The sequence below is a fragment of the Spinacia oleracea genome, chromosome 1 (assembly GCF_020520425.1).
Source record: "Spinacia oleracea cultivar Varoflay chromosome 1, BTI_SOV_V1, whole genome shotgun sequence".
NCBI classification, from domain to species: domain Eukaryota; kingdom Viridiplantae; phylum Streptophyta; class Magnoliopsida; order Caryophyllales; family Amaranthaceae; genus Spinacia; species Spinacia oleracea.
Genome location: NC_079487.1, coordinates 117,360,709 through 117,377,741, shown reverse-complemented (window position 1 = coordinate 117,377,741; position 17,033 = coordinate 117,360,709). Strand labels below are relative to the sequence as shown.

The following is a 17,033-nucleotide window of genomic DNA, read 5'->3' as shown; positions in this document are numbered from 1 at the left end:
ATAATTTATCATGTTCAACTTATAAAAGATGATGTTCACAAATAATAACACTTTTGTATGATGTTCAGTTTTTCAACTCTCGTGTTAAACTTCTAAATAATCATGTTCAACTAAATTTAACTTATAAAACTGATATGTTCAACACTTTGGTGTGATGTTGTTCAATAAAATTTAACTTATAAAAATAATATATGTTCAATACTTTTGTGTGATGTTCAGTTTCTCAAGTCTCATGTTCAACTTATAAAGAATTATGTACAACTAAATTTAACCTATAAAACTATGACATCTTCAACACTTTGTGTGATGTCCAGTTTCTCTAGTCTTATGTTCAACTTATACAGAATCATGTTCAACTAAAAGGCAAGCATCAACATTAATAAAAAAGCATCAACATCAAACAACGAGCCAAAAGCATTCTTTAAAACAGATGTTCATTATTCTTTACTAAAAGATCATGTTCATATTTTATAAGCAGGTGTTCATTATTCTTTACTAAAATATCAAAATTGGCACCTTCTAAATATTGTCATGTTCAGTTTATAACTCATCATGTTCAACTTATAAAAGATGGTGTTAAATTTATAAAAGATGATGTTCACAAATAAGAACACTTTTGAGTGATGTTCAATTTTTCAAATCTTATGTTCAACTTATACAAATTCATGTTCAACTAAATTCAACTTATATAAAACTAAAATATGTTCAATTACTTTTGTGTGATGTTCAATTTCTCAATCTCATGTTCAACTTATAAAGAATTATGAACAGAATCATGTTCAACTAAAAGGCAAGTAGCAACAGTAATAAGCAGATGTTCATTATTCTTTACTAAAATATCAAAATTGGCACTTTCTAAATATTGTCATGTTCAGTTTATAACTCATCATGTTCAACTTATAAAAGGCGATGTTCAATTTATAAAAGATGATGTTCACAAATAAGAAAAAATTTGTGTGATGTTCAGTTTCTCAAGTCTCGTGTTCAACTTATAAAGAATCATGTTCAACTAAATCCAACTTATAAAACTATCATATTTTCATGAATAAGAACACTTTGTGTGATGTTCAGTTTCTCAAGTCTTATGTTCAATAACATTATGATTTTCATGCAGGAAGGCAAGCATCAACATTAATAAAAAAGCATCAACATCAAACAACGAGCCAAAAGCATTCTTTAAAACAGATGTTCAACTTATAAAAGATGGTGTTAACTCATCATGTTCAACTTATAAAAGATGGTGTTAAATTTATAAAAGATGATGTTCACAAATAAGAACACTTTTGAGTGATGTTCAATTTTTCAAATCTTATGTTCAACTTATACAAATTCATGTTCAACTAAATTCAACTTATATAAAACTAAAATATGTTCAATTACTTTTGTGTGATGTTCAATTTCTCAATCTCATGTTCAACTTATAAAGAATTATGAACAGAATCATGTTCAACTAAAAGGCAAGTAGCAACAGTAATAAGCAGATGTTCATTATTCTTTACTAAAATATCAAAATTGGCACTTTCTAAATATTGTCATGTTCAGTTTATAACTCATCATGTTCAACTTATAAAAGGCGATGTTCAATTTATAAAAGATGATGTTCACAAATAAGAAAAAAATTGTGTGATGTTCAGTTTCTCAAGTCTCGTGTTCAACTTATAACGAATCATGTTCAACTAAATTCAACTTATAAAACTATCATATTTTCATGAATAAGAACACTTTGTGTGATGTTCAGTTTCTCAAGTCTTATGTTCAATAACATTATGATTTTCATGCAGGAAGGAAAGGGTTAATATGAATGCGCCAACAAAAGAAAAAACCCGAAATTGAAGATGTGGTATTAAGAGAGGCTGCAAGAATTGAAGGAAAAAACAAGAAAAGAATATGCAAATAAGGAATCAGATAGAAAGAGAAAAAAGACCGGTGTAGCGAAAAAAGTGGAACCCGAAAGGAAAGAAGCAGAAAATTTAGAATCATATAGAATATAGAAATAGAACTAAAATAGAAAAAGCATATAGAAAAATAGATGATAAAGTTCATTTTTTGAACATGAATGTTCATTAAGTTACTTTACATGTCCATTTGTTTGTTCCTTATGTGTGCTTGCAGCTTACTCAAATAATGAGATTTTTTTGGGGAAAACAAGCGTTATACAAAATTTAGAAGAAAAAAAATTTAATTAAATTTTTTAATTAAATTTATTTTTTTTTAAAAAAAAGGAAATGCACTAAAAAATGAAGGCTGGAACTGCTAAAACAAAGCAGTTGGAGCTCATATGCATGCAAAATTGCATGCATAGCTATGCAGCCAAAAATTTGGGGGGAGCTAGCAACCACTTATCCGTCAAAGTTTTCCTCAAAGAAACCTTTGGTTATGACTATGAATTCCTGCCTATTGTTGTAGTAGCACATCTTGAATGGTTCCTTCTCTTCGGCATCGTTTTTGCCTATGGCATCAGGTTCCTCAACTTCCAAAAGAGATGAATTGAATAATTTGCCACTGTAACAGGTTGTACATGCATATATAGAAGAGAGCTGTAATTGCAGAAGACAGAAGATATGTACTGAAGCGTGTCCCAGTCTATTGTTTGCCAGATTGTGAATTAGTTTGATGGGATGAAATTAGATATAGATGCAGGAAAAGAATTATGGGTGTGAAAGGGTTTGGTTGAAGTCCTGAAGCATCCTTTCTATCAAGGGAATCTTTATCTAAGTAGTATAGGCCAATGCTAGCTTTGTCAATTACTTTCACCTGCTTTAATTTGTTGTTCTATCTGTGATCACATAATATGCAGGATAGAATTGTACCTCAAGATTCTTCTGTTGCACCGATTTCTGTACAGAGAGCAAGCTCTGTCTGAACAAAAGGGATACGAAACACATTCTGAAGCACTAGGCCTATTTTCAGTGTAGTTTCGCCAATATGAGCTAGTTATTGCAGCCATGGCAAGCACCATTAGTATGTAGATTGATGGCGAGAGGTTGCTAAATCGGAACAAATGGTTGGAGGTTTGTGTGTGTATGTCATGGTTGGAGGTTTGTTTTTTTCTTTACTGCGAACTGTTTTGTTATACGGAGAAGACAGTTCATTATCAATTCCAGTAGTATGCACAACTTCTTTTGAGCTTTTTCTTGTTGTAACATAAAACAAGAATTTTATTGTTGCATATTTGCAGTAAGCATTTTACCCTCATGTCAAAACACTAGATTAGTTAGGTTACCATCGTGAAATTCCCTGTTTATTTTACTGACATTAAACACCAGTAGGTAAGGAAACACAAGGTTCTACAGTACTTGAGAATTTTACAGTCTTTTACTGGCTTGACTTTTGGAAATAACCCTATAGAAATAAGCTGACATTGTTTGACAAAGTTCTGTAAGCTAAAGCATAACTTCTGTTAATAGCTTACCTACATCCTCTGATGTTGTACAGCAACTATGCAATGAAATACTAACTATAACTTGTAGGCTGTTGCGGCCATCTCCGGACAAGTTTTTACGGTTATAATATAGCTGATCTTTGTGCTTGTAGACGGCGATATTCACCAAGAACCCATATTGGGAAGATACACCTATATGATGAATATTCTATGATGCAGCTCTTCATGAATACTCCCGTGCTTTCCTGCATAAGGTACGATAGCTCTTTGTTATTATGGAAAACATGTCTTTCTTCTTTTATTTAGGAAGCCTGTAAATTAAATGGAGGGAAGGAAGTAAAAGTGTAAAACTGTGTACTGTATTTAGATGCGGGTCTTGTTTGAAGTTGAAACTACGTGAACTTAATTATATGACGTTTTTAAAATTTGTGTGATTTACCTTCTAAGAAGCTAAAAGTAGAAACAATAAATGTTACCTAAACATAAATAACACTGATTAACATGTAATTCTATCATGAATTCTTAAACATATAGAGTTCCACTAGCAAATAAGGAGTATATTTAATGTTTATAGTTAGATATTATGGCCATTTATACAAAAAGTATTTTTTGTAAAGAAAACCTTGTAAGAATTAATTACCTGTGGTGGGTAGTCTCCATTCTCAAATTGTGAGTTGATTAACAATCTCACCCCTCTTTCTATAGGCTTTGGATCCACATCCCCCTGTTCCATTGACAAACATGTGAGTTAGTTTTAGTTGGAGCTCCCTTAAAAACTGTAGGATAGAAGAATAAACTTATACTCACCTGCCCTGCTCTAATGAGAGTCAACAATGCCCATGAAGTTTGCACCAAATTTGATCTGTTCCCTTCCAAGTTTGTGTAAACCTGTTCCACAACCCAAAAATGGAGTAACCAAAATGTATGAACTTATATTATATGAACCTAGCCAAAACGGCAACTAATAGCCACAGAGAGGGCGGGAAGGGGGGTCAGAATACCTTGTTTGCGGATGAGAGGTGACTTTCGCCCCAGCCGCCATCAGGCAACTGCTTTGATAGCAAAAACTCACATGCCTTGTGCACTGTCAGACTATTATGGTAGTTTTTCTTACCCCTTAGTAGTCCCTCCACTGCAAACCATGTTCCGTACGTGTAACAGATTCCCCAAAAACCATACCTGCCCTCACAAACACAAACAACAAAGAATTCTCCTTCATTTCAACATAGTTGTGTAATGTTTTTTTATTTATTTATTCCTTTTATACGGACAACGTATTTCAGTGAAAATCAGCTTTTGGAAAAATAGTCTGAAAATAAAATGTTTACCAGGATCCATCAGGGTTTTGAGCATTTTCAATGTAGTGTATTCCTTTAGAGATTGATTCTTCTATCTCCTTCGTCCGATGCCCTGGGTATTTCTCCTTGAAGAGTGTTAAAGCTTGGATTACTGAGGAAGTGCACTCAACATGCCTAAACACAATTGGTATTAAAATTCAATAAAACTTATATTCATTAAAATAGAAAAAGTTACAGTTAGTTCTTTAATAACTCTGCAGTTGATCAATTCGGTCAAGTCTGATCTGATCTGAAATTTCATAGCTTTTAGCCTTGAACATCCCACTATTTGGCCCAAATTCTAGCCCCACCCTGCCCAACTCGACCCACGATCATCTATTCATTTCTAGTTAGTATTTGTTTGCACACTATTGATAATTACTGTTATTGGTGTATGAAAGGTTAGCATCTAAAAGCAAAGCTTACTCTCTTTCAATCAGAACATCTTCGAAAAGCTCCGTAGGATTGAATTTCTGAGGCATCATGTCAAATTGACAAACACTTTATGAGAAATTATTTAATTTCTATGAGTTTAAGTTAGAAACATTGTGTTGAAAGAATTGAAGTTTGTCATACCTCTAGCCAACGGAAAGCTTGCTTAGGCTCCCAAGCTGTTAGACCACCATTCTCACTCTGTATTTTAAGAATTACACAATATGCATGAAAAAAATTACTCCTTTAGATCCAGAATATAAGTCGTACACCCTCCGTTTCTGAATACTTGTAACAGTTTGACTTTTACACTATTTAAAAAAGAATATCTTAAATATCATTCTGTACACATACCTGTAAAGAAAGAATGACATTTACAGCGTCAAATAGGCGCTCATCTTCCATCTTCTCTTCCACAAGTTCAGGGAACATTTGTGAAAATAAAAGTGTAACCTGTACAACAAAATAACTGAGATGATGGTGACAAAATGACACGAAGTCTTCTCATCAAGACATAAACCACAATCACATTCAAGTGGTTTCTTAGTTTGAGTATGTATGCATGGGGAAAATGCAGTCATATTTCAATTACCTTGAGCCCTTCCGCGGTGCAGTCAGAGACTTGCCAGCCGTGATCTGGTGTTGAGAAAGTCCAGGCACCTTTGCTAATATGTCTGTACATCTCCTTAAAATTTCCTGATGGATTATCCCTAACCTAATACATAAGACCATACCAAACTTGTTTAATTTATATGATTCAAAGACATAGAAATATACATTTAGAGTATGTGTTATGCAATCCCTCGTTTTGTATCTCCTTAGCGCATTACAAATCTACTGTCTAGAGACTAGAGGCCGAAGCCAGGAATATTATGCATAATGTGTAAATTTTGGAGATATTTCACAAGATTCCTCTATATACATATGAAAAACTCAACATAACTTTTGTTGTAGCTTTCTTATTTAGAAAAAGAAAAGATTTGAAAAACTCAGACGGTAGTGATGATACCCTATTACCCTTAGTCCTCCAAAGAAATTAATGTTAATGGAAAGTTTTAAGGATTTTGAAAATCCGCTTATATTACATAAATTTCGTTGAAGAAAAGAAACCTGTGAGGCGCTGAGGAAACCGTGTGCTTTCTTAAGTGGTGTTGCATATTCATGAGCAAGACCACTGGCATAAATTGCTTGAAACCCTTGTGCTGCATCCCAGGTTTGGCAACCAAGAGCCTGCTCCCGACATAAAAAATGAGGAACGTTAGTGATTTGCGCATAGAGAACTGGTATACAATGGGTGTATTGACAATGTGTACAAAGTTATAAAAAGCTACCGTTAACTTCATCCCATCCTCTGAAACCCACAAATAATCTGGGATTCTGGCTAGATGTTTCTTGTACGCTGTTGAATTTGGATCTTCCACCCAACATGCCATCAAACAAAGAATCTGTGACATGTACAAGTGTTCATTTGGTAATCAATTCAGTTTAAAGAATTTGGATGATTAACTTGAAATAACATGATCTAGTCCTAATCAAAGCTTTTCTAGGGGTTGACATGAGCTTTGAGTCTAGCTACTAGGTAGAATATATCTTGTTAGATTCGTCCTTAAATGCGTTTACTGCAAAGAAGACATACTTGTTTGTTACGGAGTAGTGGCGGATCTAGAAAATTAAGTAGAAAACAGGTTAACAATGTACCTTCTCGACGCAACCAATAGTGCAGTATCTACTGTTAATGTCCTCATAGTGTACACCCGCTATTGCCGTTTTGAGAGCCTTTTCTCTGAGCTTTGAGAAGGGCCAACGGTTGAGGATTGGCTCAGCAATGTGGTGAAGAAATCCCCAAACCGTGTCTTGCAACATGTGGTGTGGAAAGTAAAGATCCTCCTGTAAAATACACGAGATTCAATTTTCAAGCGTAAAAAGAGCCACAAAGGGAAAAATGATGTAAGCAGGACTTGAACCCGAGTCATAGATACCTTGGCACATGCGTTTCTAGTTCCGTTCCAGTTAATTTCATGGTAGGGTTGAGTATAGAGCTCCGTTCTAAGTGACTGAATCAGTTCAGTGATAACACCAACAAATCTCCTACCATACATATATGAGACTGGCATATACACTAATCGGCAATAGCTCAAAGTTTTCCCTGCAATTTCATTATATATAACCGTTGATCAATGTTGGATTCTAAATTTAATTTGAATTTTATGAGTAAATTAAACCTGTTTCTACATCTGAATATATTTAGTTATACATTATAACTCTATGTTCCTTATCTTTTAAAATTTATAGTAAATATTAGTATGATTTGGTCATTCATGTAAATATGGCCGATAAAGGATAAAGATTGTACGGAGTACTATACTACGGTCTACGAACTACATTACTACTCCTCCGTCCCGGAATACTCGACCCGGTTTGACCGGCACAGAGTTTAAGGAACTTGAATTGACTTATTTAATTTAATAAGTAGTAGTTGATAGTGGGGTATTATTTTAATGTAGTTAGTTGGAGGTGGGTTAAGAGGTGGGGTTGGGGGAGAGTAGGGGTTGAATTTTTAATTACTTTTTGTATGGAGTAGGGGGTAGGTGGGTTAATAGGGGTGGAGTGAGAAATAATATAATATTGTTAGAATATTTCCAGTTTTAGAAATAGGTCAAGTATTAAGGGACGGCCCGATAAGAAAAAAAGGTCAAGTATTCCGGGACGGAGGGAATATATACTCGTAAGTAAGACTTGAAGATATTACGAACCTGGATGAACTGGTAAAAAATTAGGGAGTAACCAAAACTCGGGAGGTGTTGGGTTGCACCCGTCCCATTCATACACTCCAAGCACCTATATAGTGGTCAATTTGTTACAAAATTTTGTGATACTAACTTGAGGGTGAAAAAGTACTATGTATGTAACCACTCCCAAAAAAAAAAACACAAATAAAGCTGACCCGTGTAATTGAAAAATGATTTTGACACTCCATTATGAGACACAATTTTTGTGTTCTACTCACAAATTGGTGTGCCAAAATCAGTTTCTTACTCCATTATAAGACACAATTTTTGTGTTCTACTCACAAGTTGGTGTGCTAAAATCAGTTTCTTGTATGATGGTATAATATTATAAAGCTTTAGCTGAAATAAGACCCGAGGGAGATGAATATGAACAAACCGATAGCCAAAACTTCCCCCACGTTGGAATGCCGGTAACACCACCATGGTCAAGGATCCATTGACGACCCCTGGCAACCGCGTTATCTTCACCATCATCAGGGCCTTCTCCCATCAACCTTAGGGCAATGTAGTTTAATGCTGAACAAAACATGGTACTATGACCATCTATGTGAAATCCCCATCCTCCATCTTCATTCTGCAGTTATTTATTATGAAGATGCAGTTATTTAATTACATCATGTCCCCCAAAAAACATTATTTTTTACAAAAGTATCAACAATAAATTAAGATTAAAGAAATAATTAGTACCTGGTGGTTGTAAATGTAGCGTTTTATCTCTTTTTGGTGTTCTGGAGGAAGAATTTTATTGAGATCTCCTGTAACGTATAGCGCGATTACCTGAATTTTTTTGCCAATGCAATATTAACATGACTTTGAAAGGAAATATTTGTGTTAGTTTTGTGGAGATTGTTGCTAGCTGATTTTGATAAACTTTTAGTACTTCTACGTATGTTTCACTGAATATATATATAGTTAAAAGGAATGAATTGTTTACCTAATGAATGTATAGGGTTGTCAGATTATAAGTGGGACAGATTTTTTGAGGAGATTCTATGCGCTTCCGCCCCAAGTGGACAGGGATAGAGGAAATTTTTTTGTGGGTGATGGGGCTAAAAAATGGATTAGTTATGGGTAACGGGGTGAGGATAGATTAGATTGGAGTTGTCGGTCACGCTTATCTTTCATCTAATTTATTATGAATATATATCAACATTTTTTTTACTACTAACATACTTCTTCGGTTCTAATTTAATTGTAGCAATTTTTTTTTTTGTGCTTCCAATTTAATTTTCATTTTCTTTTATAGCATGAAACACATTGATATTTTGTTATCTTTCTCTTTCCACTATCAAAAGTTATTTCCCACATCTTATCACATTCAATTAATTTTTTCCCACAATCTCCCCCCATACCTATACTTAAAATAACTTATCACAAAAACTCCATCTATTGCGACGTTTAAATTAGGACGGGGGAGTACATATTATTATGTTTTGTTTATTTACTTCATTATTCTAATCCGACAATTGAATTGTCGAATACTCTAAAATAGAGTTTTTAAAATTCAAAACCCTCTTATAAAAAAAAAAAGTTGAACCCAGAGGTGGATTTGAGGAGGATGTGGATGCACGGGTGAGTAATGGAATGGGGATGAGTTTTATTTTTTGCCCCTAATGATATTGGGAGAGGTGGATACCTTTCCTATCATGAGTTGCGGGGATATACCCCTAAGGATATTGGAAGGGGTGGATACCTTTCCTATCGTGAGTGGCGGGGATGAGAATTTTAGACAAGTACCGGTGTGGAGGCACCGACTTGCCTCAAAGCCATCACTAGCTGAGTAAAGTAAATGATGGGGTAGGTGTTGAGTGATCGGTAATGAGGTAAATGAGGCAATTGTTAAATGGGTATGCTTATCGAAGTGAATGCTGGATTAGAATAACTTTATGCTTGACACAAGTGATGAAAATAATTTTGTCCATATATCCTTATTTGTTTTATAGTTTTAATAAGTAGACACTGAATGGAACAATAACAAATTTATCAATCATTAATTTTAATGAGGAATAAGCAATATTTTGATGATAATTTTCTACCACTGTAATATACTTTCATCTGTATTTGTATTTAGACAATTAGTCGTGCATCGCACGGGTGATATACTAGTTTTATCAACTAATGTGAACAAAAGGATACGACTTTGTTTTAATTTTTGGATATGGGGTTTCAGATTAAGAAAGTTGTACGTTGATCGACAACTAATCTTGTGTCACCCACCGTAATTTGATGACGACACCATCTATTTGTGCATATATTTGCAAAATAAAAAATTGGAATAAAAGTCAAAATCCGGGTCAACGCCCGGGCTACACACTAGTTAAATTAATTGGGTGATGATAAAGGTCGCAAGTTGCGATGACATTTAGTTGTCGCAATCTTACGTGTCGCTGTTTAATTGGTACATATAGGCGCCACGTAGGCTATGCATCATTAGAATATTTTTACTATCAATGCATTATTTTTACTATGAAATTATGTAAATAAGGTAGTCGATATAAAGAAGGAAACAAATTAGAATATTAAGATTTTTTTACCTTTTTTTGAAAAATGTATAATAGTTATATAAGTTAAATATTTTAGTTTCCAATTTAAATCATGACACACAAGTATGCCATGTCATCATTTATCATTTTCGAAATTAATTAAATGGATGTCAATTAACATATTTGTCTATTCTATTTGTAAATAAATCTCGTCTACCTGAATTCTCTTTAACTTTTAAGGCTTTTCATTAAAAAAAAAAATTTTAAAAAGAGGTAGGAAAGTGAAAAACTTACAAGGGGGGGCATGAAGTACAGTGCGCCAGCATTATCAGAAGGCCAGTGACCATCATGGGCTTGAATACTGGTAAAGAAGTTGATGGCCCTCTTCAGTGTTGTGGTTACTGCTTCCTCTTTTATTGGCTCTCTTTCCTTCAATTTTATTCCTTTTGGCATTCCCAAACATTGGCTTGGGTTTTCTTTTCTTAGCTGTCCAAACATTTTATTTAGATTAACTTGAAATAATCACATCACATTACCTAAAAAAGAAGTATTTCGTATTACAATTACTATTCACAAATTCTTATTTAAAGTTGGCGTGGACAACAAATATTGTAAGACGACATTAAAATTAACTTAAAATGTTTAAAATTTCTCCGATATAATGTAAAATTCATCTACTTTTTATTTATAATTTTTTTTTGTTTAATAAAAATTATCCCTTTATAGTCACTAAGAATGAATAAAGGTAACCGTGTAATCATAGAAAAAGTGTATCCATAAAATATTACTACCTCCGTTTCAAAAAGATCTTTACAGTTACTATTTGTACGGGCGGCAGGAGCTGCAGGCAAGTGCTTGGTAGGCTAACAGCCCAGTGAACCTTAAACAGTGTTTTCGTCCCAAATACTTGCACCAGGTTTTTTTTAACTACTAATATATCAAATTTCGTATGTGAAAAAATTATAAAAAATTGATATTCTGGAAATACATCTCGAGACCAATCTAACAAGATCTTACATGTAACATTTTGATGTATATAATGGTGAGAATTTACGGTCAAAGTTTTTATATTTTGGACATATTTTCCAAAGCGTAAAGAACTTTGTGAAATAGAGGTAGTACTTCATAATATGAAAAGTTAATCAAAATATGTTAGAAGTTACCAAATATTACCCTGATGTACGATAAAAGAATTGATACCAGGTGCATGCAAGACATATTGACTACTATTAAGCATGGTCTGACGATTTAAGTAAGTATCAGGACGATTTGAAAGGAAAATAATTGCAAAGTATTTTTGAACTATATATGCATTTACGATGAAGGTATGGAATATATTACAAATGAAGTAATTAAACCTGCATTCTCATGAGAAGATCAGCACTTTGTCTCATCCTGAAACGATTCCTCTTGAACTCCTCCCTCACCCTCTCAACCTCGGCTCGTTCCTCTAATGTTCCGGCCTGCGGATCAAACTCCCAATGTTGTCGACCAATGAAATTGTTTAGACTCACTAACCATGGATCCTTACCTTCTGCTATCTTCAGTTTCCACATGATTAACCGCGACTTTTAACGTACATAAACTCTTGATCAACTTATTGTTTATCCTTTCTTATGGGAATTGGAATGGGGTGAATTATAGCTAGCTAGCTAGGATATAGTATAATTAACTTAATTAGTATTGTTGAGCTTAATAAGCTGAGATTAAGGGAAGCAAGGAGATGCTGATATTGATCGTAGCTAGGATAGTTTTGCATGATCCTAGTATGAGCACCTAACCTCTCTACCTCACCACGTACTTCTTTTAAATAGAGATTAATAATAATTAATTATGAGTTTAGGACCTTATTTAGTATTCCTTTAAAGCACTTAACAGAGTTCTAGAGCTTGTTGTTGTTTATTCAATTATACATCAAGTAATTAATTAAACATGAATTTGTCATGTGCAGTACATAATCGGGTTATTAAAATTTTATGTATGTGTAAAGAAGAATTCAAATATTTTGGCAGTCATATACAATGTATACAACTATAAATAATAAGATGATGCGATTTTCAAGTCCATAATATATTTTGTACGTATATTTACATCTTTTTTTCTTACAAATTCGAGCGAGCACTAAAAGTTCTGTTGAACTCCTAAGATTAAATTTATCGACAATTCCTAATAACGTCATATATACTACGTACATATAGAGTTACCTTGTACTATTTGACGAAATCTCAGTTAGGCTTGGGCCATGTTAGATTGTTAGAGACTTAGAAGAGTGGCTTTCACTCTCGGGTTGTAGGTACGGGTAAACATTAGCCACAATTCAATGACTGCACATTAGAAATTGTTTTTTTTGTTGCAAATGAGCCACAAGGGCGGGGATGAGTATCGATCCCAGGATCACCTGGAACCGGGATGGAAGCTCTAACCAACTGAGCTATCCATCACTCTCACAAATTAGAAATTGTTAAAAGATGAGTGTGTTTACTTGGACCTTTTCAAGTTGTATACTCCGTAGATTATTTGGCCTACTTATTTTGCCATTACATTGTGGTGGATATGGAATTGGAGGAATTATGTTGTATTTGGGAGGAGCAGTGACATCCCCATTGATGTAGGGAGATTTCTACATACCCGATTTGAAGAGACCTGGCGTATTCTTGGAGATGATATTATGGGCTCGACAAACACTCATCAACACAGACAAGAAATCCTAGTTAGCTGGGAATTTCCTCCACACTCTTGGTTTGCGTTAAATACTGACGGCCTGACGGGGCGGCCCTGGGTTGCCCTGGACCGGCTGGTGGGGGAGGGTTAATTAGGGACCATCTAGGCACCCTACATTATGCCTTCTCTGCTAATTATGGCCACTGTTCGGCCTTTCGAGCCGAGTTAAAAGCTGTGGAAATGGGTCTGGAGCTTGCAATTCGTATGGGAATAAGCAAAGTAATGCTACAAATGGATAATCAAGCAGCCATATTAGCACTACAAGGTTCAGATGATTATGGAGGGGAATGTGCTCACATAGTGCAACATTGTCGTAACTTAATCATTAATAATAGTTGGGAGGTCCTACTTAGACATGTTTACAGGGAAGGCAATAGGGCTGCAGATTGGCTAGCAAACGTAGGAGTAATGCAAAACTCGAGGATTGAACTGATCCAAGTGCCGCCCTTGGAGCTTGGAAGGATTTTACATGAGGACCTGATGGGAGTGGCTAGGCCACGATTAGTAGCTAGTACTTAATATGTAGTTTTTTTTTTTTTTTTGGGGGGGCTTGCCCCTCATTTGCACCAAAAAAAATTTGGCTTTTACCTTGAACAATTCTAATAACCGATCGAGGACTAACTTGTAATTTTAATCAGCATCCTCCTATTTTTGCATAAGCGTTATTTTCCCTAGAAAGACTGCTTTACTTTAATTCACTCCACGATTTTCATATGCCTATAATCGTTATAATGACTAAATGGACACTCATACACTTGTATTCTTTCTTAAGTTGATGGGTTTTTTCATGTGACTGAAATTGCGTTGGCTAAAATGTTGAAAGTGTTGGATACTTGGATTGAAACGTATTCATCATTTACACAAGCTTTGTGATGGAATAAATTTTGTTGTATGGTTTATCATCTCATACTTTTTTCAAGTTGTTTCTCTATCGAGTTTTACATTGAATGATATAATCGTCTGAAATGACTAAATCGACACTCATTGGCGTGTATTATGTTTCTTAAGTTGGTGAATTTTCATGTGATTGTGTGAGAAAGGTTGGGATGAAATCGTTGAATACTTGGATGGTAACCGATACATGGTAGCATGAGCTTTGTGAGGGAACTAATTTTAATGCAATTAAATTTGGTAGTTTCCTCGGAACTTAGCCGTTTTTTTCTTAGTCATCTCTCTTTGCATAAGTTTAGACCGTTTTGAATAAGTTTTGCAAGCACACGATTATTCCACCACCTTGTTTCAAACGTTCCCTTTTTCAATTTCAATAGAAATAATTTCTAGAATGGATTTTGTTGTAAAGAATAGTAATTTTAGTTATTTGGATTTTAAAAAAAAATTCTTAGTGCAATACATAAAGTTATAAATCGACTAAACAGTAAACACTGACCCGAAATTACAAAATTTTGAACGAATTCTATTTCGTATTAAAATGAGATATGAGGATTTTTCTTTCCAACTAAGGTTATTGTTTTTGGTGTTAGCACCCAGTTCACCATTATGACTAATTCGGATTTGGGGCGAGTTCTGGGTGGATAGGTACCAGTCTCATCCCAATTGTTGTTGCGGGGGATCGAACACAGGTCCTCCCTACCAATTTCTTCCCCAATCACCACTGAACCAACAGACAATTGGTTTCTAACTACGGTTATGATATGAGGGATTTTCTGCCCAAATATAACTTTGTTGGGTATGGACCTAATTTCAAAGAGAGCTAACTGCAGAATGAGAACTTATAACCAATTTTGTCCATTAAAAATAAAGCAAAAATACATTACCGTAAATCATATTGTTCCAAAAGTATCTAATTATGCAACATTTTATATACTTCATATTTTTCGTAAAGCAAAAGTACACTAATTAATGAAAATCATATTGATTCAAAAGTAAATATATATTCAATTATAGAAGTTTCAATCTTTTATACTTCGTATAAACTTTTATTTAGATAATCTATATATTATACTAAAAGAGAGAAAATCAATGTGGTGGTGACAAATGTCGCTCATTGATTCGCCTCTCTTTTAATATTTTTTTTTGGTTCTACTACGAGGATTTCCCACCGCCTTCGGCGAGGTAATCTCCCGTGGGAGTTTGCATGGGTACCTCGATGGGCAGCATCCCTCCCAGTTGAGATTTTTTCCATTCCCAAGGCTCGAACCCGAGACCTTGGTTAAGGAGCAAGAGGCCCTTAACCACTCATGCTAACCTCAATTGGTGCCTCTCTTTTAATATAAGTAAATAATTAAAATAAAATATCTAGGATTTTATTACTGAATATACAAAGTGCATATTTATTAGCAAAAAATTTCCTGTAACCAAAATTTCCATATTAACCTAGGTCATAGATTTTATATTCAAAGGAAACAATTGAATAGAAACAAGAATTTAAAAAAAAGTATCAAATACTTCTCCAACCAAAACGATAAGGAAAGTATAAAATACCCATTTAGATCATAGGTTTGTATTTATAATTTACTAACTTCTCCAACCAAAAAAATCAAATAATAATTTACTATTGTAACTTCTAGAATCAAACACATATTTCGTACATAGTAATAGTGATATTTCGTTCGTAATTGTTTGCCCCATGTATGCACCAAAAATGTTTTTGTGATGAATTGGTTGTACTATGAAATTGAGAATAAATAAAAGTGGTTGGACCAAATAAATTTTATGTGAGATGAAAATTGTAATGAGTCAATATGTAGGAACGTGGGAAATAATTAACAAATTACACTGAGCCTGTTTGGTATACTAATTTATAAAAAAAATGAATAACATATTAGACTAGGCCTATTTGGTATACTATTTTTTTAAAAAGTTGACAGAGGCCCATGCCCCTTGGCCGGGATCCTTAATAACTTCTTCATTGTCTTAGTATATTTTATTTACACTAATTCTTAAATGGACTTGGTCCATACTAAATTTATTGTGAACCATGTCTTAAAATAAAGTCAGCAACTTTTTCCCAATTTATTTTGGCATATTATTAAGATTATTATGATAAAAATGTAAATTAGTATCGTTGATACATGTTTTGTGCTTGAATAATGTGATTTTAAGTCACGATTCGCTTTTAAAAATATAGGGTTACTATGCTTCAAAAAATGGTTACTATGTCTAAGAATTTTGGTGTTTAGTTTATTATAGTTACTATATGAACAATAATGGTCACTATGAGTGTCAAAAGGGTGCTAGAGAAAACTATTAATTTTGGGTCCACACTAATATTATTGTGGACCAGGTCCACGCAAGAATAATCCTTTTATTTATAGGATACTTCCTCTATTCTTGAATATTTTAGTATACTCACACACCTACTGACCTGCCCCAAATTCTTGAATATTTTATTGTACACATTAAGTATTCTTTGAATTTTCATAAAACGTGTAATTAATATTTAAACAAAAATATGTCAAAATTCTCAAAAGCATATTATGTACGTAGTCCTTAATAAGTGTCAGTTTTCGAGATTTAACTTTGATCGTTCATATCAATATACTAGCTTAGATCCCGTGCACGCACGGATTTTTATCAATTTTTTCCACAAAATATTTAAATGAATAATTCTCAAACTACTGCATAGTTATAACATTTTTAACATACTCGTTTAAATTTATTCATCAAATATGCATATTTAAAATGCTAATATAGTAATTTGACTAAAATATTGAGTGATATATTTTCCATTATTAATATATCGATTTGACTAAAATATTACCAATTTAGAATAATTATTATTACGTCGTATCTATTATTGCCATAATTTATAAAGTAAATTTTGTTTCCATACATAAATAGTTTATAAAAAAAAAGGAAGAGAATAAAAATAAAATAAAACAAATACACTTTTTTGGGAAAGTGTTTTTCGGCGGGAAATATCGCACCA

At 33.7% G+C, this 17,033-nt stretch overlaps 1 protein-coding gene across 1 annotated transcript; it reads right to left on the bottom strand.

The window, feature by feature from the left end:
• Positions 1 to 3,214: 3,214 nt before the first annotated feature.
• LOC110783978 (lupeol synthase-like) lies at positions 3,215 to 12,147 on the bottom strand. The gene is made up of 18 exons (XM_021988390.2): positions 11,782 to 12,147; positions 10,718 to 10,909; positions 8,628 to 8,717; positions 8,317 to 8,514; positions 7,905 to 7,989; positions 7,131 to 7,297; positions 6,850 to 7,038; positions 6,483 to 6,596; positions 6,262 to 6,381; positions 5,744 to 5,866; positions 5,506 to 5,604; positions 5,296 to 5,352; positions 5,146 to 5,192; positions 4,711 to 4,854; positions 4,384 to 4,561; positions 4,190 to 4,270; positions 4,023 to 4,106; positions 3,215 to 3,627 (listed from the first exon to the last, which is right to left on the bottom strand). The coding sequence occupies exons 1-18, from the start codon at positions 11,977 to 11,979 to the stop codon at positions 3,505 to 3,507; spliced, it is 2,289 nt and encodes a 762-aa protein (XP_021844082.2). The 5' UTR covers positions 11,980 to 12,147; the 3' UTR covers positions 3,215 to 3,504.
• Positions 12,148 to 17,033: the final 4,886 nt, after the last annotated feature.